Here is a 27,963-nt window from a genome sequence, read left to right as displayed (position 1 = left end):
TGGTGGCACTCAGGGATCACCCCTGGCTCTGTGCTCGGGGTCACGCCCCGTGGACTTGAGGACCAGGTGGGGTGCGGGTATCAAACCCAGGTTTCCCCATGCAAAGCAAGCACCCTGCCTCCTGTGCAATCTCGACCCCCATCAGTCACTAGTTTTTCTGGGGGGTGGGGCCATACCTGGCAGTGCTCGGGGCACATGCAAGGCAAGTGCCTCACCCCTGCACTGTCTCGGGGCTCCTGAGGCAGCCGCTGCCCCCCACCCCCCAGCTTCTGGGTTCAGACCTTTGGGACATGTCCAGCTACCGACACTCTCCAACCCACCATGACCTTCCCCGGCACAGACCCCCGCCCACTTCCTGAACCCCCCAAGGTCACTGCAGTGTGTGTATTTCTACGTCTAGAACCGGGTCATGGACTTGGACTAGAAGGTGGAACAAGAGCAAGAACAGAGGCTCACGCGTGTGCACATGCACACACACACATGCTCTCACAAGGCACCTGCTCACATGTGCTCTCACTGCATACACAGGCACACGTGCTCTCACGTACACCGGCACACACGTGTTCACACACACATGCACATCCACATGCTCTTACACATGTGCACACAAGTACTCTCATGCACTCACACAGACACACATAGGCACATGCTCACACATGCTCTCGTGTGTACACACATACACATACACACAGGCCCACACGCACACCAGCCCAGGACACGGGGACAGAGCTGAGACGCGGCGTGCAGCTGCCTACAATACCGTGATCGCGTTTATTACAAAAGTGTAAAACTGGAAGGCCCAGGCGGGGGTGGGGGGCGCCGAGTGGAGGGTGACCCTGGCCTGGACCCGGCCACCCAGCCCCACCGCACCCCCGGGCTGGGGGAGACGGGGCTCTCTCAGGTGATCCCCAGCTCTGAGCACACCAGCGGCCCGGAGCCTCGGCAGCCGGCTCAGGGGCCCTGACAGCTGCCGGTGTCTCGTAGCCGTGCTCAGAGGCCGCCCTGGGACGGGGGCTGTGAAGGAGGCGCTGGGGACACCAACCACGTCACTGTCATTTGGCTTTAGCATTAAGGCCGCGCGGGGACAGGGTCTGCAGGGGCCATGCGTCTCCCTGTCCGAGGAGGGGCCGTGGGGGCCCCGGTGCCGCCGTGGCCGGGTCGCTGCCTCCACGGGCGGCTGAAAGTGCGGGTGCCGGGGAGGGGGTGGCCGTGGGCCCTACTTGAGCAGGTAGGTGAGCAGCAGCTGGCAGGCCAGGAGGACGCAGAGCAGGATCCAGGAGCGCGCGCTGTGCAGGAGGGCAGGCGCGGGGCTCGGCTGCCGCAGGCAGCTCAGCATGAAGGCCAGGTGCCTGCAGCCACAGACAGGGGCTCGCCGGGTGCCCACCCGCCCACCCCCTCCCCGGCTCTCCCCCCTCCTGACCCCGGGCCCTCTGCCGCCAGGATGCCAGCCCAGCGCCAGCTAGCCGCCTGCCCCACGTCCCCAGGACCCGGCAGCCTGATTTATTTTTGTGGGGGAGTGGGCATCCCCGACCATACTCAGGGGTGATTCCTGGCTCTGCGCTCCGGAATTCCTCCTAGCGCCGCTCAGGGGAATGTAAGGGATGCCGGGGATCGAACCCGGGTAAGGCACATGCCAGGCAAACGCCCTCCCCACTGTCCTATCGCTCGGGCCTCACCCAGGAGGCCTGAACCGGACTAACCAGTGTGGATCTGCCCGGGGGCCTCCCCATGGAGCCCCTCTGTGGGGATCTACCCGTGGCGATCTGTAGGGCTCTACCCATAGGGACCCACCAGTGGGGATCTACCCGTGGGGATTTGTGGGGCTCTACCAATAGGGACCCACCTGTGGGGCCCTACCTATGAAGGTCGTGGGGATGTACCCATGGGGACCCATCTGAGGGGATCTACTTGTGGGGACCCACCCATGGGGAGCTACCCATGGGGATCTGTGGGGATCTACTCATGGGGACCCATCTGAGGGGATCTACCTGTGGGGATCTGAGGGGATCTACCCACGGGGATCTGTGGGGCTCTACCCGTGGAGACCCGTGCACAGGACCCACCTCTGCAGCTCCTGCTGGGTCTCCTGCATGGACAGGACAGCCTCATGCAACACCTGTAGCTGCCGCGTCTCCTTCCTACACCGTGGACATGGGCTCGGGCCACCTGGGGCGGGCGGGGGGGCACAGGCCAGCCGTCAGAAAGTGTGTGTGGGGGGGTCCAGGCTCCCCCCACTGCAAAGTCTTACGGGCAAGACAGCCAGGGGGGCGTCCCAAGTCCACGGCCTGTCCCTCGCGGTGGGGACGGGGCCTCTGGCACCACCCAGCCGGCCCACGGGGCTCACCTTGAGTGAAGTCGCTGCCCTCGTCCGACTCAGGCGTGGACATGCTGCTGTCCGTCCCCTGGCTGTGGCCCGAGGGCTGGTCACTGACCTTGCGGAGCCGCTGCTCCGAGCTGGTTCTCTGCGAGAGAGGGAGGTCGCTGGGCTGGGGGACAGCTGCGCCGCAGGCCGCTCCGGGGGGCAGTGCCCGGGGCTCAGCTCCCCAGCCTGCAGTGGCCGCGATCACAGCCCGCCCCGGGTCCTTCTGCGTCCTGCCCATGGTGGCCGTGAGCTCTGAGGCCCTGTCCCTGGGCGGCGTGGGGGATACTGTGTGAGTGTGGAGGGTACACCTGCTGGTGGTACCCATGAGGACGTTCTCGCCACGCTGGTCCCGGACCCTGGGGTTCCTGACCCGGGAGGCCCCAGCTCACCTCCTCCGCCCCATTTCCACTTTCCTCCTCCCCTCCCCCTTCCCTGCTCCCCTCCTCTCTCCTCCCTCCCCTTCTTCTTTCCCTCCCCTCGGCCCCCTTCTCCTCCCTTCCTCTCCCTCCCTCCTCCCCTCCCCCTTCCCTGCTCCCCTCTTTCCTCCTGCCCCCCTCAGCCCTCTCCAGGGTAGACTCTGCCTCTTCCTACCTGGGCTGGTCCCCGGGGAGCCCTGAACCTCATTTTTCTCATCTGTAGAAGGAAAGAGCGTGCCAACGCCCTAGGGCAGCTCCTGGCAATGCTCGGCCTTGGGGCATCCCGTGTGGGGGTTGCCATATTGGGGGCCCCCACCCGGGCAGCAGGGTTGGGGGCAGCGGAGGTGTGGGTCCGAGGAAGCACAGCGCAGGGCTGGTGCCCGAATCTGCAGCCTAAGTGTCTCCCTGGGCGGAAGCTGGTGGCGGGCCCAGTGCTGACCTTGTGCCGGCGGCCAGGGCTGGCCGGGGTGCGTCCCTGGTGGGCCGGGGTCCCCCGCTGCAGCGTGTGCAGTGCCCCGTCGCGTTCAAACTGGGCCACATCCTTGCGGGGGTCCCAGGGCCGGTAGCTGCGGGCAGAGAGCACGGGCTGAGGCTGGGGGGGGAACGTTCCCCCACCCCACCCCCGCGCGTGCCCCCGGGTCCCCACTCACTCACTTCTCGTGCTGGTAGCGCCACTCGCGGGTGGCGGGGTCCAGCTGGAAGAGCCTGGGCGCCCGGGGCCGCCTCTGCGCCTCCTCCAGCGACAGCTTCTCCCGCGCCGCGCGCAGCTGGTCACCCTCGCAGATGGCCCTGGTCACGTGCTGCCACAGCCTGCGGGGGGGGGGAGGGGGTGTGAGCTGGACCACCTGCAGCCCCGCCGTCCACCCGCGGTGGGACAGCATCCTGCTGGCCTCACCTCTCGGACTCCAGCTCCGTCTGCTCCTCGGGCACCACCACGCGCCGTGTCAGCCGCCGCCGCTGCCCCTCGCTGGGGCTCCAGAAGAGCTCCGCGCCCCGGCCCTCCTCCCGGATGAACACGTCTCGGTCCTGGGGCAGGCAGCGCCACGGTTAGCGCCCTCCCAGCATCCAGGGTGAGAGGTCCTCCCAGTGCCTCCGGTCAGTGGCCCTCCTCAGAGCCCACGGTCAGGGCCGCCTCCCCAGCATCCACGGCCAGTGGCCCTCTCTGCGCCCATGACCAGAGCCCCTGCCAGCATCCCCAGTCATTGCCCCCTCCCCAGCACCCATGGTCAGCACCCTCCCTGTGCCCATGGCCAGAGCCCCCCCCCCCCAGTCCCCCAGTGTCCACAGTCAGCGCCCCTGTCCCTACCCAGTGTCCCGTGAGCCGCGCCAGGACCTCATCCCCTGACCGGATGGTGCCCACGATCTGGTTGATGTTGGCACTGCTCCCGAAGAAAGGCTGTGGGCGAGGGCAGAGCGTGGAGGGGCTCCCCTTCGGAGGGACCCCCAGGCCCGGCCAGGGCGTGTGCGCGGTACCTTCAGCTTGAACTCCAGGTCGGCCCGCAGGCGCGTCTGCTGACACTCCACGGTGACGTGGCCGCCCAGCTCCAGGCTCAGCGTGCCGTACAGGATGCCTGGGACAGGGGCCACGCTGAGCCACTGCCCCGTGGACCCTCCCTGGGAGCCCCACCCCTGCACGCTGACCGGCCGGCAGCCTGGGCTGGCCACGTCCTTTGATTTCTATTAACTCATATGTCTACAGGGTGTCACTCCCGGGGGCCCACCCTGGTGCTGGGGACGGCCCGGGTGAGCTGGGTCCGAAGTGCTCTCCACTGGGCTAGTTCTTCTGCCCCCTCTGATTTTTCTAATAGTTCTGGGGGTTTTGGTCACACTGGGCAGTGCCTGGGGGCGTATGTGGTGCTGAGTTCCTTGACCCAGTGCACTCCTGGCCTGTGGTCAGGCCTCTGAGCACCCTCTCCCTAAAGGAGAGAGGGTGTGTGTGTGTGGGGGGGGTGTGAGTGCTTGAGAAGCTTCCGCCCACTAGAATGGGGATCAGGCCCAGAAGTGACGGTTCCCATCATGGAAAAGGGAGCTTCATGGTCAACTCACCAGAAAGCCCTAGAGAGAGACACTGACCCTTGCTGGCCCCCATGCCCCCGACATTCCTCCTGGGAGGAAACCTGGGCTTGCAGGGGGTGCGGGTGGGACACAGGACCTTGAGTGGGCGGCCCTGGGGCAGGCCAGAGCCCTGGGTTCCGGTCAGCCGGTGAGCTCTGGTCAGCCGGCCGGGCTGCAGCAGGGCGGGCACCCACCGGGGCAGCAGAGAGGGGCAAGGGGACAGAGAAGCAAAGGCCAGGGCCCTGACTAGCGGGGCGGGGGGGGGGGGGGGGCGCTCACCTCGGCAGTGGGCGTAGGGCATGGTCAGCGTGTATTCCTCTGCCCGCTGCAGGAACCTGAGCGTGGCCTTGCCGTCTAGCACTGCCGACAGAGAGTTCCCTGCAGGGAGGGCGGTGGCCATCAGCACCCGTGGGCGCCCCCCAAGGCTCCCCTGGGCGCCTTTACTTGAGGGGAGCTGGGCATCCCCCCCCCTAGCTGGGTGACTGCAGGCGGGGTCTGGACCTCTCTGGGCCAAGCAGGGTAGGATGCGGGGGTAGTCCTGGTCCTCCCCTCACAGAGGGGCCAGCCTTCAGTCCCCACGGAGACCCTGAGCGGCTGGGACGGGAGGGATGTGCAGCCAAGCTGAGCCCTCACCCCAGGGACCCCCAGAGCCCCTCACCGTAGAACCGGGACTTGGCAGTGACGCTGCCGCTGAGGCAGAAGCCGTCCTTGCGGTTACTGACGTGGAAGGCGGATACGGGTGGGTGGTGGGACACCTGTGGGCACAGAGGGCCTGAGTGGCCACGCGTGGGAAACCCCGCAGTGGACAGGAGCCCCACCCATCCCTGCTGTCCTGGGAGGCCGGTCGTGAGTCTCAGGCTGAGAGAGGACTGAGTCAACCCTGGGCCACCCAGAACAGCCCGGCCCAGCCCAGCCTGGCCCTGCCCGCCCTTGCCTGCTCAGCGATGTAGAAGGTGTGACTGTTGGTCTGGGGGTGGAACCAGCAGCAGCGGAAGGTCTCCCCCAGGATCGGGTTGTAGGGCTTCTTGATCCCCTGCAAGCAGCGGGCAAAAGAGCTGTGAGGAAATGGGGGCCTGGGGCCCCTGGGGAGGAGAGTGGGCTAGGGAGCAAGGAGGGGCAGTCAGGTGGGACGGTCTCGCCCCAGGAGGACAAAGGAAGGAGAGGCCCCGCCCCTGGGAGCAGGCAGGAGGGACAGGCCCCGCCCCCGAGAGGAGACAGGAAGGACAGGCCCCGCCCCTGGGAGGAGACTGGAAGGCTAGGCCACGCCCCTGGGAGGAGATGGGAAGGACAGGCCACGCCCCTGGGAGAGGAGACAGAAAGAACAGGCCCCACCCCTCCCTGGGAGGAGACTGGAAGATCAGGCCACGCCCCTGGGAGGAGACAGAAAGGACAGGCCCCGCCCCTGGGAGGAGACTGGAAGGCTAGGCCACGCCCCTGGGAGGAGATGGGAAGGACAGGCCACGCCCCTGGGAGAGGAGACAGAAAGAACAGGCCCCACCCCTCCCTGGGAGGAGACTGGAAGAACAGGCCACGCCCCTGGGAGGAGACAGAAAGGACAGGCCCCACCCCCGGGAGGAGACTGGAAGAATAGGCCACGCCCCTGGGAGGAGACTGACGGGCTAGGCCACGCCTCTGGGAGGAGATAGGAAGGACAGGCCACGCCCCTGGGAGGAGAGCTTGCTCCGCAGAGGCCCCCCCCCCCACACCGGTGGTTGCCGCATCCCCGGGAAGCGCGTCTCACGCTTTGGGCGCACACCAGCTCACAGGAGGAGCAGCCTACTTCTCTCTGGGTTCCGAGGATGAGGCCCTGACGGGCTCCACGCCCTGGACTCGGCCCCGAGGACCGTCTAAGGATGACCCTGACCCTCTTTCCTGCTCTCCTGCTCCATCCTTTCCGCGTCCCCTCTGTCGTCCCAGTGGCCCCCGTCTCCATGGCAGGGGACACCTTCCCCGTCCTATCCCCTTCCCTTCTGCCTTCAGCTGTCTGTGCCTGTTGGCTCGCCCTGGAGCCTGCAGTGCAGCGTGGGCTCCCGAGGGACACCCACTGGGGTCCTGAGCTGCTTCTGCAGATGCTGCCTTCCCCTCTGCCCCCTTGCTCGCGGGTCTGTCCCTGAGCTGCTCCTGCACCTCCTGTCCTGTCCCCACGGCCCTTGGGATGCAGCCACGTCCTCCGAGAAGTCCTCTGGACTGCCTCCTCTGCTGGGTCAGCCCGCAGACCCAGCATGACTAAGTGTGTGCGCGCCTGACTTGTCAAAGGTGAGCAGTGGGGACACTGCACGAGGAGCCCCAGAGCGGGTCAGGAGAACTGCCCTGTGACTCTGGGGCTGGGCTTCTGCCTACCTGGGCCTCAGTTTCCCTGTCTGCACCATGGAAAGGTAGAGCCAGCCTTGTGGTTCCAGGGCTCCATGGTGGGGTCTGGGGCAGGGATGGGGGGGATGTGGGGTTCCAGACCAGAGAGGCCTGTGATGGGCTGTGGGGGCTCATGGGGTGCTCAGGGAAGGTTTCCAGGCCCCTCAGGGTCGGGGGAAGGGGCAGGTGGAGGCGACGTGGGGAGGGGCTGGCCCCGGATGGGGAGGGGGCTCCCTGTGCCTCACCTTGGGCTTCTTGTAGAAGCCGGACAGGTACCAGCGCAGAACGTGCTTGAGACGGCTGTACGGCTTCTCTTCCTGGGCGGCCCTGGGGGGAGACGCGGCTGCTGGCCGGGACCCCCGCTCCCCGCCAAGGGCACAGGGCTCGGGCCACAGGGGTGCCGGCGCTGGAGAGGGGGGCCCCCGGGACGTGCTCCGGAAACCTCCGGGGCCAGGGCACCCCAACTTTCGCCGCCTGGGCTCCCCGGCGCACCCCAGCTCACCGGGACAGCAGGTCGGCGTGGTGGTAGTGGTCGGCCAGCCGGGAGAGGAAGGAGCGGGGCTCCAGCACGAAGGTGGGCAGCGCCACACGCGACAGGTCCATGCCCGGACGCAGCTGTCGCAGCAACAGCCACAGGAAGCTCTTGCTCTCCTCCGACACCGCCTCCACCTGGCTGTCGGGGACCGGCTGCGGGGCGGGGGACCGGGATGACTCAGGTACCCTCCCATCGGGGCCCTGCCCCCGCGGCTTCCAAAGTGACCCCCAGTCGCGCTGCCCTGACCCCTGTTCACCCGGGCATGTTGTCAGCCCCTGTCCACCAGAGGGAGCCACAGAGCTGCAGGAAGGGCCGGGCCCTCCCGGGGAACCCCATCTTCCTGCTGTCAGGACGCGGGGCGGAGGGCTCTCTGTGACCCCCGGCCTCATGCCTGGGGTGTGGATGGACCCGGCAGGAAGTGAGCTCAGGGGGCCGGAGCGAAAGCCCAGCGGCTAGGGTGTCTGTCTTGCATGTGGCTGACCCGGGTTCGATCCCTGGTATCCCATATGGTCCCCCAAGCACTGCCAGGAGCAATTCCTGAGTGCAAAGCCAGGAGTAACCCCTGAGCATTGCTGGGTGTGACCCAAAAAGCAGGAAAAAAAAAAAAGGAAGTGGGCTCAGAACGCACCCCGCCCCCCTGCCCCCCAATGGAGCCCCGAGGTGGAGATGAACAGTGTTCTCGGTGGGGGCAGCAGAGGGGAGGTTGGGCCTGCCCTGCCCCGCAGGACAGCTCAGGGACAGGGAGCCTGGAGGGGGCCAGCTGGTGATGGCCGGTTCGGGGTCACCCTGTCTTCCTCCCCGTCCATGGCGACTCCTCTGAGACCCTGACCCGACTTCGCCACGCGCTGTTTTCCTGGGCCTCTCTCTGAGCACTCCTGTGTGCAGCCCAGGACTGAGGTGCTGGGCCCAGACTCCCACCTGCGGCCCCTCTCCAGGTATCCTGACTCTGAGACCCCCACAGTCCTGCCCCCTGAGTTCCCACCGGATCCTTCTCCGGAGGGACCCCACATCCTGGCAGTGACTTTGGGGTGCTTCCAGAGCCCTGCTCCCCGTCCCCAGCAGGGCCTTCCTGCCACACCCTGCCCCCCAACAGCTTCCTGACTCCCAGCCCGGGCAGTGTGGACCCCCAAAGGCTGCCGGGGCGCACCTCCTGGAGCTCCTCCGCCTGCTCCACGTACGTGGTCCCCATGCACACAGCGCCCCCCGGCGGGTCCACCTGGTCACTTCTGCTCTCGGTCTCGGTCTTCGGGCAGCGGCTGTCAGGGGTCTCGGTGTCCAGGTCCGACTCCTCCGCGTTCTCTCGCTCCGACTTGTCGGAAAAGGCGTCGTTGTCCAGGGACGAACCGTTCGTCCTGCGGGGCGTGGGGACGTGGGTCGCTGAAGCCCCTGCCCCTGTCCCCCGGCCTCCTTCTGCATGCACCCCTCGGCCCGGATGGACAGACGGGCCTGGAGGTCGGGGCTGCCATGCTGGGAGACCCCAGCCCGTCCCCCGCAGCACCCCGGGCCCGCTCACGCGAACAGGTCCTGGTCGGCGTGGATGGAGGCGGAGGCGGGCAGCCCGCAGAGCGAGGTCGGGGAGGCGTCCGGCGAGGACCCGGGCTCCCCGTCCCGGCTCTGCCGGCTGGCGCTGAGGTGCAGGAGGCTGGAGCAGCGCAGGGCCAGCTCCAGGGCGTCCAGCCAGCAGCGGCCTGCGGGGACACGGGGCCCGGCTCAGGACCTGGCAAGCTTCGGTCCTGAGCTGCCTCCGAGGGAGCCGGACCCGGACCGACCCTCAGTCTCCGCCCTCCCACACCCTGGGATCTGGCCCCGCCCCACTGGGATTCTAGCCCCACCCACCGGGCTCGGCCCGCCCACACCGGGACTCTGTCCCCGCCCACGAGATTCTACTCCACCGATTGGGTTCTAGCCCCGCCCACCTTCTTCTGCCCCGCCCACACCAACATTCTGGCCACGCCCACACCGGGACTCTGGCCCTGCCCACGAGATTCTACCCCACCCACCGGGTTCTAGCCCCGCCCACCCCAACATTCTGGCCATGCCCACACCAGGACTCTGGCCCCGCCCACGAGATTCTACCCCACCCACTGGGTTCTAGCCCCGCCCACACCAACATTCTGGCCACGCCCACACCGGGACTCTGGCCCTGCCCACGAGATTCTACCCCACCCACCGGGTTCTAGCCCCGCCCACCCCAACATTCTGGCCATGCCCACACCAGGACTCTGGCCCCGCCCACGAGATTCTACCCCACCCACTGGGTTCTAGCCCCGCCCACCTTCTTCTGCCCCGCCCACACCAGCATTCTAACCACGCCCACACAGGGACTCTGGCCCTGCCCACGAGATTCTACCCCACCCACCGGGTTCTAGCCCCGCCCACCCCAACATTCTGGCCATGCCCACACCAGGACTCTGGCCCCGCCCACGATATTCTACTCCACCTACTGGGTTCTAGCCCCGCCCACCTTCTTCTGCCCCGCCCACACCAACATTCTGGCCATGCCCACACCAGGACTCTGGCCCCGCCCACGATATTCTACGCCACCTACTGGGCTCTAGCCCCGCCCACCTTCTTCTGCCCCGCCCACACCAACATTCTGGCCCCGCCCACACCGGGACTCTGGCCCTGCCCACGAGATTCTACCCCACCCACCGGGTTCTAGCCCCGCCCACCCCAACATTCTGGCCATGCCCACACCAGGACTCTGGCCCCGCCCACGAGATTCTACCCCACCCACTGGGTTCTAGCCCCGCCCACCTTCTTCTGCCCCGCCCACACCAACATTCTAACCACGCCCACACAGGGACTCTGCCCCGCCCACCAAATTCTGCCCCTGCCTACCGGGTGCTGCTCCTCCCCACACCGGGACTTTGTCCCCGCCCACACTGGATTATAGCCCCACCCACCGGAATATGACCCCGCCCACACCAGGGTTCTGGTCCCGCCCCACAGAGACCACCGAGCCTGCTCCTATGGAGGTGGGGGGCGGCCTCCTATTCCCAGAGTGAGGCCCACCTGGAGAAGCACTTGCTGCGCTGGCCAGCCCATTCCTGACTGTCAGCTCAGGGTCTCAAAGGGAGTCCCCCAGTGCTCACGGAGCCCGCATGTCCCACAGGAAGTGGAGGGCAGAACCGCAGCTCCAGCGGCTCTCGTGTTTCGCACCCCATGCAGGGCCGAGCACCGGGTGCCCACTGACCCAGAGACGCGAGTTTCCCACCTCCGTCCAGCACTGAGTGTGGCGCCCTGGGCACCATGCTGGAGGGGTTGCAGGGACTCCAGGAGGCCCAGTGCACGTGGGTGACCCCTGTAGGCACCACAGCTAGGGTGGGGGGTCCTAGGAGCGGCATGCAGACACCACACTGAGCTGGGCCTGGGCTCTGCACACGGGTGCTTTGGGATACTACCAAGGGATATGTGTCCCGAACACCAGGCCTCTCCTGGACCTTCTTCCAGGCTTTCTCCTCCAGGAAGCCCACCCTGGTATGTATGGGGGTCACGGGTCCCCTTCCCTCTTGACCTGGCCCTTCAGCCCCATCAGGCGCTTGATGCCCATCTGATGGCCTTGCTGCTTTCTGCTCCCTGACGCCGGCCTTCACTCTGGGGCCCACATGGGCCTGCCAGCTCAGTGCTGAGCTTGAAATGACAGAATGACAGGGACTCGGGTCACCCAAACCAAAGCCAGCTGGACTCCAAGACAGGACTCAGAGATCAGACCAGGCTGCCTGTGGCGGGGCCCTGAGCTCGCGGGCCACAAGGAGGGATGGGGACCCCAGGAGCACCTTAGAGGAGCAGCTGCACTTTCCGGTGTGGCCACCGGAGGGCGCCCCATCAACGCACAGCGCACGTGGGGGCCCTGGCTTTCTTGGGGGCAATTTGGCTGTGCCTCAGTTTGCACACCTGTTCCCGGTACCTGCCCTGGCTGCGCCCCGGGAGCCCGGTGCCAGAGCCAGGGCCACCATGGGCCCTGGGGAAATCGTCTCACGGAGAGGCAGGAGCGTGGATGCCTGGGTGCGGGGGTCGCTCACTCACCATCCGACTCGGAAGCGGCCCTGAAGATCAGGTAGCTGCTGGGGAGCGGCTGCGTGATGGAGCCCACACTCTCACCTTTGGGGCCCTGGGGAGGACAGGGCGGGGTCAGGCGCAGGGACACCAGGGTACGTGGGAACCTGCTGGCCAGACCCGACCAGGACCTGCACGCTCAGGCACTGTCCATGCAGACACGAGGCCAGCAGGCGGCGTGGAGGTCCCCCAAATCAGGACGCCTTGAGCCAGAACACGCACCCCAGGACCCCCAGCAAAATCGGAGTCTCAGAGAAACAATAAACGGCGCTTTAAGGCCCAGGCAGAGCTCCTGCAGCATCAGAGACGCTGGGAACAAACAGGTGAATCCACGTTTCGTGAACGTGTTTGGGGCCAGGGCTGCCGTGTCCAGGGTCAATCTGGGCTTCGTGCTCGGGGCCACTCCTGGCGGGGTTCAGGGGACCAAACCAGGGCTGGCTGAGTGCAAGGCCCCCCCGCCTGTGGGCGCCCCTTGCCCTGCAAGGCCCTTGCAGCCAGGCACAGCCCCCCACGGCCCCCGCGGCCCCCAGGGACGCGCTACCTTCACGGCCCACACGGACTGGTCCAGGGGGTGGAAGAGCTTGAAGCAGAATCCGTCCTTCTTGGAGGGTCGCTCGAGCAGCTCGCAGCAGTGCAGCAGCACCGTGCCCACCCACTGGCCCACCTTGGGGGTCTTGTAGATGAGCAGCACGCCAGGCTTCAGCACGCACCACAGCTTGGTCCAGCTCTTCAGGGTCCCACGGATCTGCAGGAGGGAGCCAAGGGGCAGTGGGGCCTTGTAGTGGAAATGGGCCTCCTGGTGGGAGGGGCGGAGCCACAGGTGGGTGTGGGCGGGGCCTCTGACTGGGCGTGGTCTCGGCCTGAGATGGGAGGGGCCTCCTGGTGGGTGGGGCTTCAGGCTGAGACGGGCGGGGACTCAAGCCAAGATGGGTGGGGCCTCATCATGGGAGAGGCGGAGTCTAGGCTGATATGGGCGTGGTCCTGGACTGGGCGGGTCCTTCGTGCTGGGAGGGGCGGAGCTTTAGACTGAAACGGGCGTGGCCAAGGTTGAAAGGGGGCGTGGCCTCATTGTTTGTTTAAAAAAAAATTCTGAAGTCCCAGGACAGACTTCAGCTGAGGACCACACTCACCGTGACCCAGGGTCCTGGGAGGAAGGAGGGGTGACAGGGGACATACCAGGTTGGTAACTTTTGCTTTTTTTTTTTTTTTTGCTTTTTGGGTCACACCTGGCGATGCACAAGGGTTACTCCTGGCTCTGCACTCAGGGGACCATATGGGATGCTGGGAATCGAACCCGGGTCGGCTGCATGCAAGGCAAACGCCCTACCCGCTGTGCTATTGCTCCAGCCCCCAGGCTGGTAACTTTTGAAACTGCTGATTCTTCTTTTTATTTTTTTCTTTTATTCCTTCTTATTTTCTGGGCCACATCCAACAGTGCTCATGTTTTTTTTTGTTTTGCTTTGCTTTGCTTTTGGGGCCAGAGCTGGTGGCCAGGGCTGACTCCTGGCTCTGTGCTCAGGGATCACTCGTGGTGGGGATCAGAGGCCCCACGGGGATCAGAGTCAGCGGCATGCAAGATGAGCTCTTAACTCTCAGCCTACATCTCATCTTTTTTTTTTTTTTTTTTTTGCTTTTTGGGTCACACCCGGCAATAATGCACAGGGGTTACTCCTGGCTTTGCACTCAGGGATCACTCCTGGCGGTGCTCAGGGGACCATATGGGATGCTGGGACTCGAACCTGGGTTGCCCGCGTTTAAGGCAAACGTCCTACTCGCTGTGCTATTGCTCCAGCCCTGCATCTCATCTTTGACTGAGGACTGTGTACTCTGGTGGGGTTGGGGGAGCCCGTGGGGGTGCATGTCCTCGCGCCCTCTCCCTGCAGGTCTGCAGCTGAGGTGAGGGTGCGGTGGGGCGGGCCCTACCTTCAGGTTGTCAGCCATGATGACCACGCTGGGGTCGGTGAGTGCGCTGAGCAGCTGTCTTGAGGCCCGCTTCTTCTCCTGCCGGTAGTTCTCCTTCTGTGCCTGGGCCAGGGGACAGGGTCAGGGCAGGGGGATGTGTGGAGGGGCCTGCAGACCCAGCAAACACCCCTCCCCATTCTGGGCCTGTGTGCCCTCCCTGGGCCGGGCCCCCACCTCTCCCCAAGTTTCCTCCCAGGCCCGCTTACCTTGAGCGTCTCCTTCTTGGTGACCTTGGCCGTGGGGAACGCACACTCCTTGTCAGACCCATCGTGCAGCTTGTGCTCCCCCTGCAGAGAGGCACACGGGAGGAGGTGCTGCCATGCTGGGTGAGAGAACGTTCTGGACTGGAGTTGGCGGGCAATCCCCAATCTGGCTGTCTGCGAGGCTGTCACGCTTTTTGGGTCATACTCGGCGATGCACCAATGGCGGTGCTCGGGGGACCATATGAGATGCTGGGAATCGAACTCGGGTTGGCTGCGCGCAAGGCAAACACCCTACCTGCTGTGCTATCATTCCGGCCTTCCTGAGGGGCCAGTGCGACCTTGCCTGTGGCAGGTCTGCACTCCAGGGATGCTCCCAGTGGCTCTGAGGGACAGGACCTGGAGGCGGGTTCCCTCTTCTCAGTTTATCAGTGGGATTTTGCCTTAAGGGGCCATTCAGATGGGGCAACACAAGTGTCCTTTGAAAACTCAAGTAAACTGGTGTTTGTCTTATATCCAGTCAGAGGAAACAACGTGGGGGGGGGGGGAGAAAAAAAAAGACTAGGGACTGGAGCAAGAGCATAGCGGGTAGGGCGTTTTCCTTGCACGCAGCCGACCCAGGTTCGATTTCCAGCATCCCATATGGTCCCCTGAGCACCACCAGGAGTGATCCCTGAGTGCAAAACCAGGAGTAACCCCTGTGCATTATTGCCGGGTGTGACCCAAAAAGCAAAAAAAAAAAAAAAAAAGAAAGAAAGAAAGACTAATAGGGGAAAAAAGCCCCCACTCAGCCCTCAAGAGGTAGAATTTTTTTTTCTTTTTGGGTCACACCTGGCGATGCACAGGGGTTACTCCCGGCTCTGCACTCAGGAATTACCCCTGGCGGTCCTCGGGGAACCATATGGGATGCTGGGATCAAACCCGGGTTGGCTGCATGCAAGGCAAACACCCTCCCTGCCGTGCTATTGCTCCAGCCCCAAGGATGTTCTAACAGCGGTGCTGGGATGCATCTGTGGCCCCCACGGGTCACTCTCGGGACGGACAGGGAGCTGGGGTGAGTGTCTGGCTGGGCCAGAGGTTCAGTGTGGGAGAGAAAGTTCTGGAAATGCAGGGGGGTGGTTGCATGACTGTGTGCATGAGCTGCTGCCCGGGGCCTGGGCCGGGGACATGGTGACAACCATCACAGCATCACCAAGTCCCTGAAAGGGCCCAAGAGCTTGTACGGGGGTTAAGGCACTCGCCTTGCAGCCCACAGACCCCGGCTTCAAACCCGCCACCACGTGCCAGCCCCGAGCACTGCCAGGGCTCCCTTGCGAGCAGAGCCACGGGGAGCCCCAGGCCCCCGAGTAAGGCGGTGTTCGCGTGCACACCCGCCCTCCGTGGTAGCACGTGTGTCCATAACTGTGTCTTTATCTCGGCTTTATTCTAAGTCTCGTAATGGAATGGTGCAGTGAAGACGAGCTCTCCTGCTCAGCGGGGTGGTCTCCAGGCCTTACGGGGGCGCCTGCCAGCCCAGGGCTGATGCCCCACAATGCAGAGGGTCCCCGGCCCGGCCAGGAGTGACCCTGACTGCAGGGCGTGCCCACCCTGCCCCCCAGTAAGTAACTGACTTTAAACAAGGAAGCGCATCTCGGAGGGGCTCCTGCAGGGGGGCGAGGGTGGGCAATGCTGGAGGCTGGGCCCCCCGCAACGCCCGGCAGCCTCCTGAGGACACAAGGACAGAGGACAAGGCCCGGTGCCCACCCCAAATTGGACAGAGAGGGCGTGGTTTGTAACTCTGGGCTCGGGCTCACAGTGGCCGGTGTGGGGGGGACCCCATCAGTGACTGGGCAGGTTACTCTCAGTGATCACCCAGGCAGGGAGGGGGAGCCCTTGAGGGGCAAAGGCCTTGAGGGGTGCCTTGTCGGTGCTCCCTGATCGCCCCTCGCTCCTGGATCTGCAGTACCCGCCCAGTCTCACCCCCATGTGCCCATGGACCCTCCTTCCAGAAGCCCCTGGGGCTGCACTGCGGGTGCCTCTTCCTGGGACCGCCCCCACCCCCCGGGGCCTTCCCCAAGCTCTTACCGGAGGCAGGGTGGTGGCGGAGCCCGGTGTTGAGAACCCTTCGTCCCTGGTCAGTGACTGGCCATTGGACTCCATGTCCTTCCCTGTAACTGTGGGGAGGGCGAGGGGAGGGAGACAGGTGCCCCGAGGGTGCAGGGGTGGACAGAAGGCCAGGCTGGGTGAGGCGGGGGCCAGAGCAGCGCCACTGCCGGGGGTCCTCACCGTGGGCCCAGAGCCCATCTTGGGCTCCCCAGCCTGCACGAGGAACTGGGGCCCAAGGCTGGTCCCGGGCATAGATGAAGGGGGCAGCCTGGGGACAGAGAGGTCACCCTGGGGCACTGTGGGACACCCTGGAACCGCCGCTTCAGGTGACACAGGGTCCCTACGCGTGTAACATGGGGTCTCTGCACCCACACGCACTGCCCAACCACTGTCCAGGGCGGATGGCCAGGGGGCTGCTGCGTGGCAGACGCAGTGGGAGCTTGGTGCCAGGGCGGGCCGGGCCAGACCCCACCTGACCCGAGGGGCTGGGGCCCGGGTGTCCCCGAGGGGCTGGGATTGGGTGTCCCTAAGGGGCTGGGACCCGGGTGTCCCCGAGGGGCTGGGATTGGGTGTCCCTATGGGGCTGGGACCCGGCTGTCCCCGAGGGGCTGGGACCCAGCTGTCCCCGAGGGGCTGGGACCCGGGTGTCCCCGAGGGGCTGGGACCCGGCTGTCCCCGAGGGGCTGGGACTGGGTGTCCCCAAGGGGCTGGGCCGTTCCTCCTCCCACCTCTGCAGGGCACCCAGCTGCTCCCCAGAGAGACCCGGGGCAGGGCCTGGGTGGGGGCACAGTCCGCGGCGCCCGCCCGGCCGGCTCACCTGCACTCAGAGGCTCATTCTCGGCGCCCAGGAGGAGGTGGCGGGCGAGTCTCCGCGGCTCGGCTTTCTGAGGGGTGGACGCGACTGGGCACAGGGAGAAGCGGCGCCGCAGGAAGGCCTCCTCCTTCATGGCCGGGCCGCCGGGGGGCTTCTGGGGAAGGGGCCACAGGGCTCTGACACGGGGTCACACGGGGGGACTGCTGGGGTGGGGGTCACATGGGGCTGCTGGGCAGGGCCCCCGATGGACACAGATGTCCTCGGGGCTGGCTCAGCAAAGGGAACGTGGCAACACGGGGCACCGGGGGCAGCTCTGCCCCTCAGGGCCAGTGAGGGTCGTGATGGCACAGGCCCTGTCTCGTCCCCGCGTGCCCGTGGACCCCAGGCCGGGCGCTCTGTGGACTGGACATGCCTGGTGGGGGGCCCTGACCGCAGGCCACCAGCAGCAGGCGTCCCCGACGTGAGATGGGCCCAGGGTGGGGAGAGGCCAACGCTGACCCCAGCTGGCCATGCCTGAGCCCCGGCCCGGCACCCCGCACCCTTGCTTAGCTCCAGTGGGCTCTGCCCACGCCCAGGCCCAGGCCAGCAGAAACAGCCCCCAGCCCGCCCCAGCCCCGTCCTCTCCCCACCCCAGGAGCCAGCCCTCCTGCCTGCGGGTCACGCCCCATACGGGCCCCTGGCCGCTACCTCCCCCAGGCTGTCCCCCTCCTGTCCTCAGTCCTACCCCAAGCAGGGCCGAGCTGCTGAGGTGGCAGGTGATGGTGCGGTCCCTGTCCATTTCAAAGAGGCCATGGCGCCAGAGGGCCCGTGGGCAGTCAGGGCCTGCAGGGTCGGCACCCACACACCCTGTGCTTCTGGCCCTGTGCTCTGACTCCTTTCTGAGGGGAGCTTCATAAGTGCCCCCGGACCACGCTCCCTGGCCCTGCCCACCCACTACTTCTCTGGTGACCGGTGTCCTCCGGCTCAGCCACCAGGACAAAGGCCCCAAATCTGGAGCAGCCCCTGCCGGGGCCACCCAGCCTGGCCTGCTGTGACGGGTGGGTGGGGCCTCAGGGGCAGGGCCACCCACCTGGCCTTCTGTGACGGGTGGGCGGGGCCCTAGGGGCGGGGCTACCCAACCTGACTTCCTGTGATGGGTGGGCGGGGCCTTATGGGCGGGGCCACCCAGCCAGGTCTTCTGTGACGGGTGGGCGGGGCTCTAGGGGCGCTTACTGGCAGGTGGGCGGGGCCTTAGGGGGCGGGGTCATCCAGCCAGCCTGGCCTTCTGGATGGACGGGCGGGGCTAGGGGCGGGGTCACCCAGACTGGCCTGCTGTGTGGGTGGGTGTGGCGGGGGCCCCTGGTGCTTGGGGTCTTCTATTGGCCGACCTGGCACCTCCCGTGTGCTGTGCCGGGCGTGGGGGTCCAGGGCACAGCTCCCTCACTGCCCTCTGCTCCACTGGCTTTGGGCCTGGTTCTGCAGCGGCCCCCAGAGCCGGCCAGCCCGAGGCCAAAGTCATCCTGCCTGGGGGATTCCTGAGGCGCTGGGGCCAGCAGACCTGGCAGCCCCAAGGCCCCTCACAGCCTGAGGCTGTCTCTGCCCAGGGTCCCCCAGGACAGGAGGGGTGGGCACGGAGGTCACGGGGAGCCGTTCCTCTCTGGCTGCTGCCCACAGGGGACCTTCCCTGCTGTCCTCCCGCCTCCGACTGTCCTCACTCGCATCCAGTCCACCTGCCTTTCTTCCCATCCGCCCGCCCCCTCACCCATCATTAGCCCAGTCACTGCCCCCCCCAGCAAGCCACTGGCCCATGTATTCACCCATCCGATGACCCCTTGGTCCATGCATCACCCACCCGCGCCTCTGTGCCTGCGTCCTCCATGCACGCATGCGTCCGTGCCCCCGCCTGCAGCTGTGCCAGCTGAGCTGGGCACATCCCCAAGTCCTGGGCGACGCAGTCCACGGGCTAGAGCTGTGGAAGGGAAGCCCAAGTGGCCGGAGCCCTGGCCCTGCCCTGCCCAGAAGCCAGAGCAGGCTCAGAACACGCGTCTCTGTCCCACAGGTCCTGCCCCCAGTGGCATCGCTGCCCCCCCCGCCCGTGCTCCCAGGCCCTGCCCCCCACTGCATGGCCCCCCATGCGCTCCCGGCCACAAAGACCCTTTATGCCACCCAGCAATCTCTCGCCCCCACTCCCAGCTGCCAGTGCCCCTGGAATGCCCCAACCCCCCCCTTCTGCCAGGCCGGGGACTTGTGGCCCTTTTGGGCGGAGGGGCCACAGACACGCAGGTTCTGGGTGCCTCTCCGCTCCCCCTTCTTCTCGGTGGACTCCTTTCCCTGTGCTCCCCGGCACAGCTCCCGCCTCAGTGCCCAGCTTGCTCCAGCCCGGGTGGGGAGGGCAGGAGTAACGGGCACAGTGCGGGGGGCACACTGTGGGGGGCAGAATCAGGGAAGTCCCGGCTAGAGTCACGGCCTGACTCCGGACCTGACTCTGGGGGTCTGGATTTTGGGGGGCCCGGATTTGGGGGGTCTGGCGCTGGGGGTCTGTCTGGGGGGGCCTGTCTCTGGAAGTCTGTCTCTAGGGGTCTGTCTCTGGGGGTCTGTCAGGGGGCCTGTCTCTGGAAGTCTGTCTCTAGGGGTCTGTCTCTGGGGGTCTGTCTGGGGGGCCCTGTCTCGGGGTTCTGTCTGGGAGTCTGTCTCGGGGGGGTCTGTCTCTGGGGGTCTGTCAGGGGGGCTGTCTCTGGGGGTCTGTCTCTGGGGGTCTGTCTGGGGGCCTATCTCTGGGCGTCTGTCTCTAGGGGTCTGTCTCTGAGGGTCTGTCTTTGGGGACCTGTCTCTGGGGGTCTCTCAGCAGCCCCTGCTCAGGAAATGGGAGACTGGCCTCATCTCCCTCCCCTTCCTGCGCCGGGGGACCCTGGCGAGTGTGTGCCCAGTCCCATCCCCTCAGGCGACCTGAGGCGTGGGGTGAGGTCCAGGCCCACAGCAGACCCGGGCTGAGCTGGCCTCTGTGCTGGGTGACTCAGCTGTGCCGGGAAGGGGGAGGGAGGTGTGGCCCTGGCCACGGGGCAGCAGCAGGGCCAGCAGCAGGGCCGCTGCCACACTCAAACCACGCAGGGGAGGCCGGAGGGCGGCATGGGGCGGGCACTGGCCTCTGGGAGGACGGCCTGGAGGGGGCGCTGGCCTCCTGGAGGGCGGCCAGGCTGTTCCTGGGCTCCCTCCTGAGCGGACTCAAGACGAGCCCCCAGCACCGCTCGGGGTAGCCCCAAATCTGCCCCTCAGAAAAGCCCAAAAGGTCCAAAAAAAGACAGCACGGTGGAGAGGGTGCTGGCCTGCACTCGGCCGGCCTGAGCTCGATCCCTGGCACCCCTAGGGTCCCCTGCGGGAGTGACCCCTGAGTGCAGGGCCAGGAGTGAGCCCTGAGTATTGCCGGGTGTGGCTCCCCCCAAAAAAACAACCCAAACAGCAGAGCTCAAAGATGAGCCTCCCTGAGCACCCTCAGTGTGTGCGGGCGGGGAGGCAGGACCCGGGTACGGCAGGCAGCGGAGAGCCACGCTCGGATCCCGTGGACGGCAGGGCCCCAAGGCTGCCACCCCACCAGCCTGGGAGTGAACCTCGTCCTCTTTGAGAAAGCCACCCAGGTCCCTCCCAGGGGGCCAGTCACCAGCCCCCCTACTCCTGGGCCAGGGCCACAGGGGGCTGGCGGGAGGCGGGGACAGGAAGCGTCCGGCCCTGCGCAGGGGCACGGGTGGCGCCCAGCCTGAGTGTTTGAGGCTGACTCAGCCGGCCCAGGTGCTGGCGCGGTGGCTGGTGCTAGTCTCGGGTGCCGCGGTCAGCTGCCCCGCCCACCCCTCCTCTGCGGTGCCCTGACAGCCCCCCCATCCCCGACCCAGGAAGGCCCCGGCCGTGGGGAAGGGTCCTGGCGTGTCCAACTGGAAGAGTGTCCCCCTCATGTCCCTGTCGGGCGCTCCCGACTAGGGAGCGGACGGTTGGGGTCACTCATGACCGGCACTGGCCTCTGCGTCCACCCCCGACACAGAGGCGGGTCTGGCCCCCGGCGTCACGCACGTCCCCCCTCTGCTGTGGGCTGGCCTCAGTCCCACGCCCGGAACACTCGGGGGACACTCCCTGGCCAGGCCCTGCTGCCCTGAACGTGCCCCCGGGGGTGAGGGCTCGCAGGACAGGCAGAAGCGCAGCCCTGACGAGGTCCCACCTGTCCTGCTCCCTCCCGGGGTCCAGTACAAGCCTGCAGGGTCACTGCTGACCCCATGGGGAGTCGGGGGTGCTCGAGGCATCCCCTCTGCCCAGACCGTCACCCCTCCCCCCCACCCGCGGGCACACGTGCGCCTCCCTGGGCTGGGAGCGCTGGGCCTGGACCAAGGCCGGTGCCAGCCCCTGAAGCTCAGGCCGGGGAGTGTGTCCACCCCCAGGGTCCAGAGCCCTGGCCCGTAACAGCCATGGAGTCTGTGGTGGAGGTGGAGGCAGGCCGGGAAGGTTCTGGAACGGCCACAGACACACTGTTCTGGTTTTTCAGAAGCTTGTTCTGGGGTGCGGGGGGTGTGTGGGTAATCCATGAGCCCAGCCCCATGGCCCCCTGGGAAGTCCAGCAGGCGCAAGCCTGAGGACTGGGCAGGGGGGACAGGCCCCGGCTTCCTGGGGTCAAAGTGGCCCCGTTAGATTTTTTCTTTCGTTTTTGGGACACACCTGGGGGTGCTGAGGGATGGCTCCTGGCCAGCTAGGGGGCCACCTGGGGTGTGAGGCAAACCCCTCCCTGCCCCCACCCTCGCTGCCGCTCAGGTCCTTCCGTTCTATTTTCTTCTTGGTCTTTGGGTCTCACGTGGCAGTGCTCAGGGGTCACTCCCGGAGGTGCTGGGGGGACTCTGCGGTGCTGGGGGTGTCCCATGGGTCGGCTGTGTGCCATGCAGGCGTCTTCACCACGTGCGACCTGGCTCCGAGCCGGACCCCTGCAGCGCCCCTGACGCTGACCCCACGGGCAGCTCCCCTTCTTGGGACCCAGCCTGGAGCCCGACCCGCCGGGAGGAAACTGCCCCAACTCGCTCACCTGGGGCCCTGGGTTCCGTCCAGACCTTCCTGCGGGCCAGGAAGGGGCCCAGGGAGGGACCCGACTCATGTGCCTGCCGCCCCAGCTATCCTGTGCCCGCCTCCAGCACTGTGACCCCCGACCCGGGGCCCAGCTCTACGGTGGGGGGGCATCGGCCTGGGGTCTCACAGAGCTGCAGCCCCACCAGCGCCCGTCATCCCAGGGGTGATGTGGGCGCCTTGACTTCCGGAAAGTTCTGGGCGTCCCCACCCAGTCGACCGCACCCCGCCCTGCCTGCTGGGTCAGGAAACAGGCTCTGTCAGACCCTGGAGGCTGGCAGCGGCCACAGCGGTCAGCTGGGTAGGGCCATGCTGGCCCTGGGCCAGGCTCCTGCCTGACCTGCCTGGGGGACCGCCCAGGAAGTGGGCTGAGGTGTGAGGGCTGGTTTCCTGGGCCCCCAAGCCCAGCTGCCCCCTGCCGCGCCCCTCAGCGACAGCCTCCTTATCAGGCGTTTGGCTTCACCAGGATGGACCAAAGGGGCAAAATCTCCTTGTGGGGTGTAAGGAGATGGGGGGCTCCAGGCTGAGCATCACAGGAGGGCTTCCTGGAGGAGGTAGCTTCCCATGATGGCAGGGCCCCAAGGCTGCCACCCCACCAGCCGGGGTGGGTGGGGTGAGTCTGGCTGGCCTCTGCTTGCTGGTATCCCACGCGCAGATCCCAGACCCTGTGTTTCTGAGCCCCACAGCAGGAAGGGTCCCCCCAAGCCCCCACAGCATTAAGTGGGGCCGGACAGACCCTCAGTGGGGACCTGCGGCCCCCGCAGCCCTTAGGGGGCAGCGACAGTGAAGGGAACCGGGCGTGGCTGCTGTGGCCCTAGGCAGGGACAGCCCTGAGCTGTGCTTGAGAGGAGCTGACGGCCCAGACACCCACGCATGCTCACGCCAGGGGGCTGGGGGTAATACACGTGTGTTCATAACGCGGCGGGGGCAATGCACACGCGTGTGCACGCCAATCTGGGAGTGACGGGGGCGGAAGGGGCTGGATGCCCGCATGGGCAGGTGAGGCCCAGCCAGGCCGCTGCGGGCCAGTTGCCCGCCCTGCCAGGGCAACACCTTCACGGAAGCCTCTAGAAGGTGGGAATGAAGTCTACAGCACGGAGGGTGGGGGTGTTTCTCTCATTCCTGACCCCGAGCCCAGGAGGACTGTCCAGCCTGGCCGCCAGACCCCACTCTGCCTGCACCGGGAGCTCCAGGCCAGCTGCAGGGCTCCCCTGGGCTCTGGTCAAACCACGTATGCCCCCCGGGTCAGACCCCCCACCCAGGGTCGGGGAGACCCGCCTAAGGGAAGAGGCACACACAAGTACACGCATGAACACACGTGCGCACACATGCACACAGGCACCATGCGCACACACGTGAATGGGGCTGGAGGGGCAGGTTGCCGGGCTGGAAGCCCCTCCAGAGCTGGACTGGGGCCCAGGACACCACCAGTGCCAGACTGTGTGGGGGTCTCCCGGTCCTGCCCACCCTCAGGCCCTGTCCCCGTGGCCGTGTCCCAGCCCGGGGAACCTGGTGGTGTGGCCACGGCCCCAGCTGGCCCCTCCCCCACTCCCTCCCATGCCATGCTCGGGACGGGGGCGCCCACCCACCCAGCACGCCTCAGCTCCCACCCACCGGGCATGTGTGGCTCTGGCACAGCCACGGCCTCCAACCCAAGTTCACACAGCCACGGGCGCCAGGACCCCACGGGTGTCGCTGCCCGCTGCCGGGCTGGCCCGAGGTTCCTGCCCTTTCTGAGAGGCCTGAGGCTTGGCCGGCCGGGGCGACGCCAAGGGGCCCCTTGGCCCCGGGCATGGAGAGAACGCTTTGTTTTTAAATGTGGGGTGTGGGGGCGCCTGAGCGGAGGCGGGCACGGGGCACTGGGGGCATCTGAGCCTCAGCGGCAGGCCTGGGCAGTGGTCTCGGGCGGGGTGCAGTGCTGGGCCCGGCAGATTCCTTGTGGGTGTGGGGGAGCCGGGCTTCCTCCCGGGGCATGAACAGGCCCTGCCCGGGCACTCTGCTTCCTATGGGTGGGGCGCATGGGGGTCGCCTCGACAGGCTGGGCCCAGCGGCTGCTCCCCGGATGTGCCTGCCCCCCGTCTCCGCGGGGTCCCTCCTCGGAGACTGCAGAGGGGCTTCCAGGCTGTCCTCCTTTGGGGGGCTGCTCCCCAGCCACCTGCTGGGCCAGCGTCTCGGTGACATGTTCACAGGACGCCACTCCAAGGTCAGGTCTCTGTTTGGCCACTGCCAACCTTGGCCTCATGCCCCTCATGCCCGGGCGGGCTTGGGGGTCAGTGGCCTACGTGGGAGCCACAGGACAATGGGCCAGACACCTGACTCACAAGTCCCCAACCTGCCGGGAGTGATCCCTGAGTGCAGAGCCAGGAATGCTTCCAGAGGGCAGAGCTGGGAGTGTGGCCTGAGCACCCCAAACCCAAACCCAAACCAGCCACAGCCACCAGGGGCCCCAGCAGCACCCAAGCGAGAGGCACTGTGCCGCCCTCCCCCACCGAAGTTCCTTCTCAGTGTCCCCCGAGCTTTCGCCAGCCCCAGCCCACGTGGGACCTGCCACTGCCAGCCGCGCTGATGGCAGGAACATGGCACCCTGGCACCCGGAGACCAACGGACGCTTCGCACCGGGGGAGGCCGAGCTGGGTCTGCTCGCCCAGGCGTGCACAGACTCTGGCCCTGGACACAGGGGCTGGAGCAGGCAGCCCACGCAGGCATGTTCCGGGTGTGCGGAAACGGAGAGTCCACGTATGCGCCTGAGAGCACAAGTTGCAATGTGTGCACAACAAGTGTGCACAAGCTGCCCCATGCGTACGTGTGTGCAGTGCACCTGTCTGTGTGCTGTGTGCATATGTGAGTGTATTTGTATACGTGTAGGTATGTGTGTGTACAATGCACACGTACATCTGTCCTCCCCTTATGTGTATGCATGCTTTTATTTGTACATGTGTGTATATATGTGTGTCCTGTGTACACAAATAGGCATGGACATGTATAAGTTTACATGCACGCCTGCACTAACCATGTGTGTACCTTTGCACACACACGCACAGGTATCATGTACACACAACACACATGCATACACATATATGTGCCCCTGCACAATCACACACGCGTACATGGGCACACATGTGTATGTAGATGCATATGTGTGTACGTACATGTATATACGCAATGTGTACATGTATGTGCACCCATGTGGATACGTACCCGTGCATGTGTGTGCCATGTACACATGAGTACACACATGTACATATGTGAATGTGTGTGCATGTGTGCACATCTGTGTGTACTTGTGCACATGAGCGACCACGTATGTGCACACAGGTGCGTGTCTATGAGCACGTCTGTATGTGTAAATGTGTGTCTATGTCCCAGTGTGTGTGTGTGCATACGTTTCTGTATGCACTCACGTGCCGAGGTGTGGAATCGACGGTAGGCGCGAGTACCCCAAACACAGCGACCGCAGACACCCCTCCCGTCCACACACGCCTGTCGCAGACGCCCACCTGTCCACACTCTGGCCTGTCGCAGACTCTCCTTCCCTTCCCCCCGGGAGTCACCAGATCATTCTCTGGCTCAGGCGGCGTCTGGGAGATTTCAGGAGTGCCACGGGCAAGTGTGAAGACGCAGGAAGGAGGATCCGGGCACTCCGGGCAGGGCAGCTCCGGGCTGCTGGGCAGCGTCCCCAGAGGAGGCCCCGGGTCCCAGGCCTGGCCTGGCCCGTCTGCGTTGCCACCTTTCCCAGACACAGCTGGTGGCAGACACGGCACTGCCCGCTCCCTCGCTGGCAGCCGGCTGCTCCCGGCACGTGGGAGCAGACAATGGGATGGAGCCGGTCGGCGGCCACACCAGCCACAGGGCTGCAGCGGGGACTCCACCCTCTGGGACCCAGACTCCCTGAGGAACACGGTCAGGGAGCGGAAGCCATGTCCCCGCGATGCCCAGCGCTGCCCCTGGGCAGGGGGTGGTCCCAGGGGGACACCCGGATCTGCCAGTAAAAGTCACCTTGAAACCCGGGCAGCTGGTGGGCACGCACACAACTGCCGTGTAGACCAGGGGGCAAGCTGGTGGGATGTCCAGGGCGGACAGGGGGCGGGCTGGTCAGCGTGGGCTGCCGGCCCAGGGGGCGGAGAAGGGCCTGGGGAGAGGGAGGAGGAGCCCCCACCGGCCACTCAAGTCCGGGGTCACCTGGATCCCTCTGGAGGGCCCCAGCCGTGCCGGACAGGGCGTGGGCAGCGGCCCGCGGCCGCCCAGCACACCTGCACGCCCGCAGCCGGGCGACGCACGCCGGGTCCTGGGGGTCACCTGTCCCCCCTCCCCGGCTGCTCTCGCCAAGCCCCAGCGGCGCGCGCTCTGCGGACGCTCCCCGCGCCCGGCCGCACCCGCACCCGCACCCGCGCCCCCCACGCCCCCGGCCCCCCGTGCCCCGCACCGCGTCTCCGGGATCCCCGCGTCTCCAGGTCCCCCGCGACCCCAGGTCCCTCGTACTCCCCGTCCCCCTCTGTGCCCCTCGCCCCCCGCGATCCCCGCGTCCCCAGGTTCCCCGGCGCCCCCCAGGTCCCCCGCGCTCCCGGTTCCCCCTGGGCCCCTCGCCCCCCGCGATCCCCGCGTCCCCAGGTCCTCCGGGTCTCCCAGGCTCCCCGCGCCCCCCGCCGCCCCGCTTCCCGGGCTCGGGTCCAGGCGGGGGTGATGACTGCGGCGCGGGGCTGCCCCATCCCCGCAGCCTGCGGCCCGCGGGGCCCTCGGTCCCCTCCGGACTCCGCCCCGCGCGCCCGCCCCGCCGCGCCCCGGCCCGCCGCGCTCCTACCGCGAGCTCCGGGCTGCGCTGGCGGCGGCCGGGCCGCAGGAAATGCCAGAGGACGAGCCCGCCGCGGCGCGGGAGGGGCGGGGCGGGGCGGGGCCCGGGGCGGGGCGGGGCCGCGGGCAGAGGGCGGGGCCGTAGCGGCGCGGGAGGGGCGGGGCCGCGGGCAGAGGGCGGGGCCGTGGGAAGAGGACGAGCCCGCCGCGGCGCGGGAGGGGCGGGGCCGCGGGCAAAGGGCGGGGCCGTGGGCAGAGGACGAGCCCGCCGCGGCGCGGGAGGGGCGGGGCCTGGAGCAGGGGCGGGGTCTGGGGTGGGGCCGCGGGCAGAGGGCGGGGCCGTGGGCAGAGGACGAGCCCGCCGCGGGAGGGGCGGGGCCTGCAGCAGGGGCGGGGTCTGGGGCGGGGCTGTGGGCAGAGGACGAGCCCGCCGCGGCGCGGGAGGGGCGGGGCCTGGAGCAGGGGCGGGATCTGGGGCGGGGCCGCGGGCAGAGGACGAGCCCGCCGCGGCGCGGGAGGGGCGGGGCCTTGGCGGGGCCTGTGGGAAGGGGCGGGGCCTCCCGGCGGGCGTGGTCTGGGCGGGGCAGTCCTAAGGTCAGAGGAGGACTCGGTGCCCACAAATCGCGGCTGCGCTCCACCGCGCTGGAGCGGGCTCTGGGTTCCTGGCCCCTCAGGCACATCCCGGGGCCCCATGCCATGTAGGGGCCAGGGGCCAGGTCGGAGCACAGACAGGCAACAGGCTGGGTGCACAGTGCCAAGGGCTTGGCCTCCTTGGGTTCCTCATTTAGGGGTGCGGGACTCGGGGCATCAGGGCTGTGTGTGCAGAGTGGGCTGTCCCCTCTCTGAGCCACAGAGTCCCATTGCTCCTCAGCGGGCTGGCTTGGGGCCTTACGGAGCTGTGCTCAGGGCCCACACCTGGCAGCTCTTGGGGGACCCTAAGGGGTGTTGGAAGTCAAACAGGGGTCACACATGTGCAAGAGCCTCAACCCTGGCACTATGCAGAAGCCACCGCTTCTAACCCTATCGTGGAAGCCAGTCCTTGTCCACATCCTACGGGCGCGCTGCAGAAGCCCCCTTCTGCCCACTAGCTGCTGCCTACGCCTCCCTCCGGCCCCCTCTTCTCTCCTGCCCCCCTTTCTGATGCTCCTCCCAACATCCCTTGCATAGCAAAGACACTAATTCCACCAAACAGCCCAGTTCCACAGACGTGGGCTGAGGCGCGAAGGAGCTGGGAGCCCCAGATGGCCCTGAACTCACAGCTGTGTCCC

General features: G+C 66.9%; 1 protein-coding gene and 1 non-coding gene across 2 annotated transcripts; one reads left to right on the top strand and one right to left on the bottom strand.

Annotated features, from left to right (window-relative positions):
* Positions 1 to 1,216: 1,216 nt before the first annotated feature.
* On the bottom strand, positions 1,217 to 26,787 carry OSBPL5 (oxysterol binding protein like 5). Its single transcript, XM_056131752.1, has 22 exons — positions 26,706 to 26,787; positions 16,841 to 16,991; positions 16,003 to 16,085; positions 13,945 to 14,025; positions 13,700 to 13,801; positions 12,318 to 12,521; positions 11,747 to 11,831; positions 9,231 to 9,405; positions 8,865 to 9,069; positions 7,685 to 7,869; positions 7,428 to 7,509; positions 5,768 to 5,866; positions 5,492 to 5,588; positions 5,113 to 5,211; positions 4,252 to 4,349; positions 4,085 to 4,174; positions 3,674 to 3,804; positions 3,433 to 3,588; positions 3,218 to 3,344; positions 2,345 to 2,462; positions 2,064 to 2,166; positions 1,217 to 1,349 (listed from the first exon to the last, which is right to left on the bottom strand). The coding sequence occupies exons 2-22, from the start codon at positions 16,968 to 16,970 to the stop codon at positions 1,217 to 1,219; spliced, it is 2,583 nt and encodes an 860-aa protein (XP_055987727.1). The 5' UTR covers positions 16,971 to 16,991; positions 26,706 to 26,787.
* Positions 14,349 to 14,473, top strand: LOC130040086 (small nucleolar RNA SNORA27). The gene has a single exon (XR_008794983.1). It is a non-coding gene; the product is annotated as a small nucleolar RNA SNORA27 (small nucleolar RNA).
* Positions 26,788 to 27,963: the final 1,176 nt, after the last annotated feature.

The sequence above is a fragment of the Sorex fumeus genome, unplaced genomic scaffold (genome assembly GCF_029834395.1).
Source record: "Sorex fumeus unplaced genomic scaffold, SorFum_2.1 ptg000093l, whole genome shotgun sequence".
Classification (NCBI taxonomy): domain Eukaryota; kingdom Metazoa; phylum Chordata; class Mammalia; order Eulipotyphla; family Soricidae; genus Sorex; species Sorex fumeus.
The sequence above is the reverse complement of the archived record's forward strand: the minus strand, read 5'-3'. Positions and strand labels throughout refer to the sequence as shown.

Bases quoted from the DNA above. Each gene is read 5' to 3' on its own strand.
- OSBPL5 (XM_056131752.1), bottom strand. From the start codon at position 16,970: ATGAAGGAGGAGGCCTTCCTGCGGCGCCGCTTCTCCCTGTGCCCAGTC. The intron at 5,212-5,491 runs GTGAGGGGCTCT...CCCTCCCTGCAG, and splicing joins TGCCAAGTCCCGGTTCTACG to GGAACTCTCTGTCGGCAGTG. The intron at 2,167-2,344 runs GTGAGCCCCGTG...CGCCCGCCCCAG, and splicing joins GGGCAGCGACTTCACTCAAG to GTGGCCCGAGCCCATGTCCA.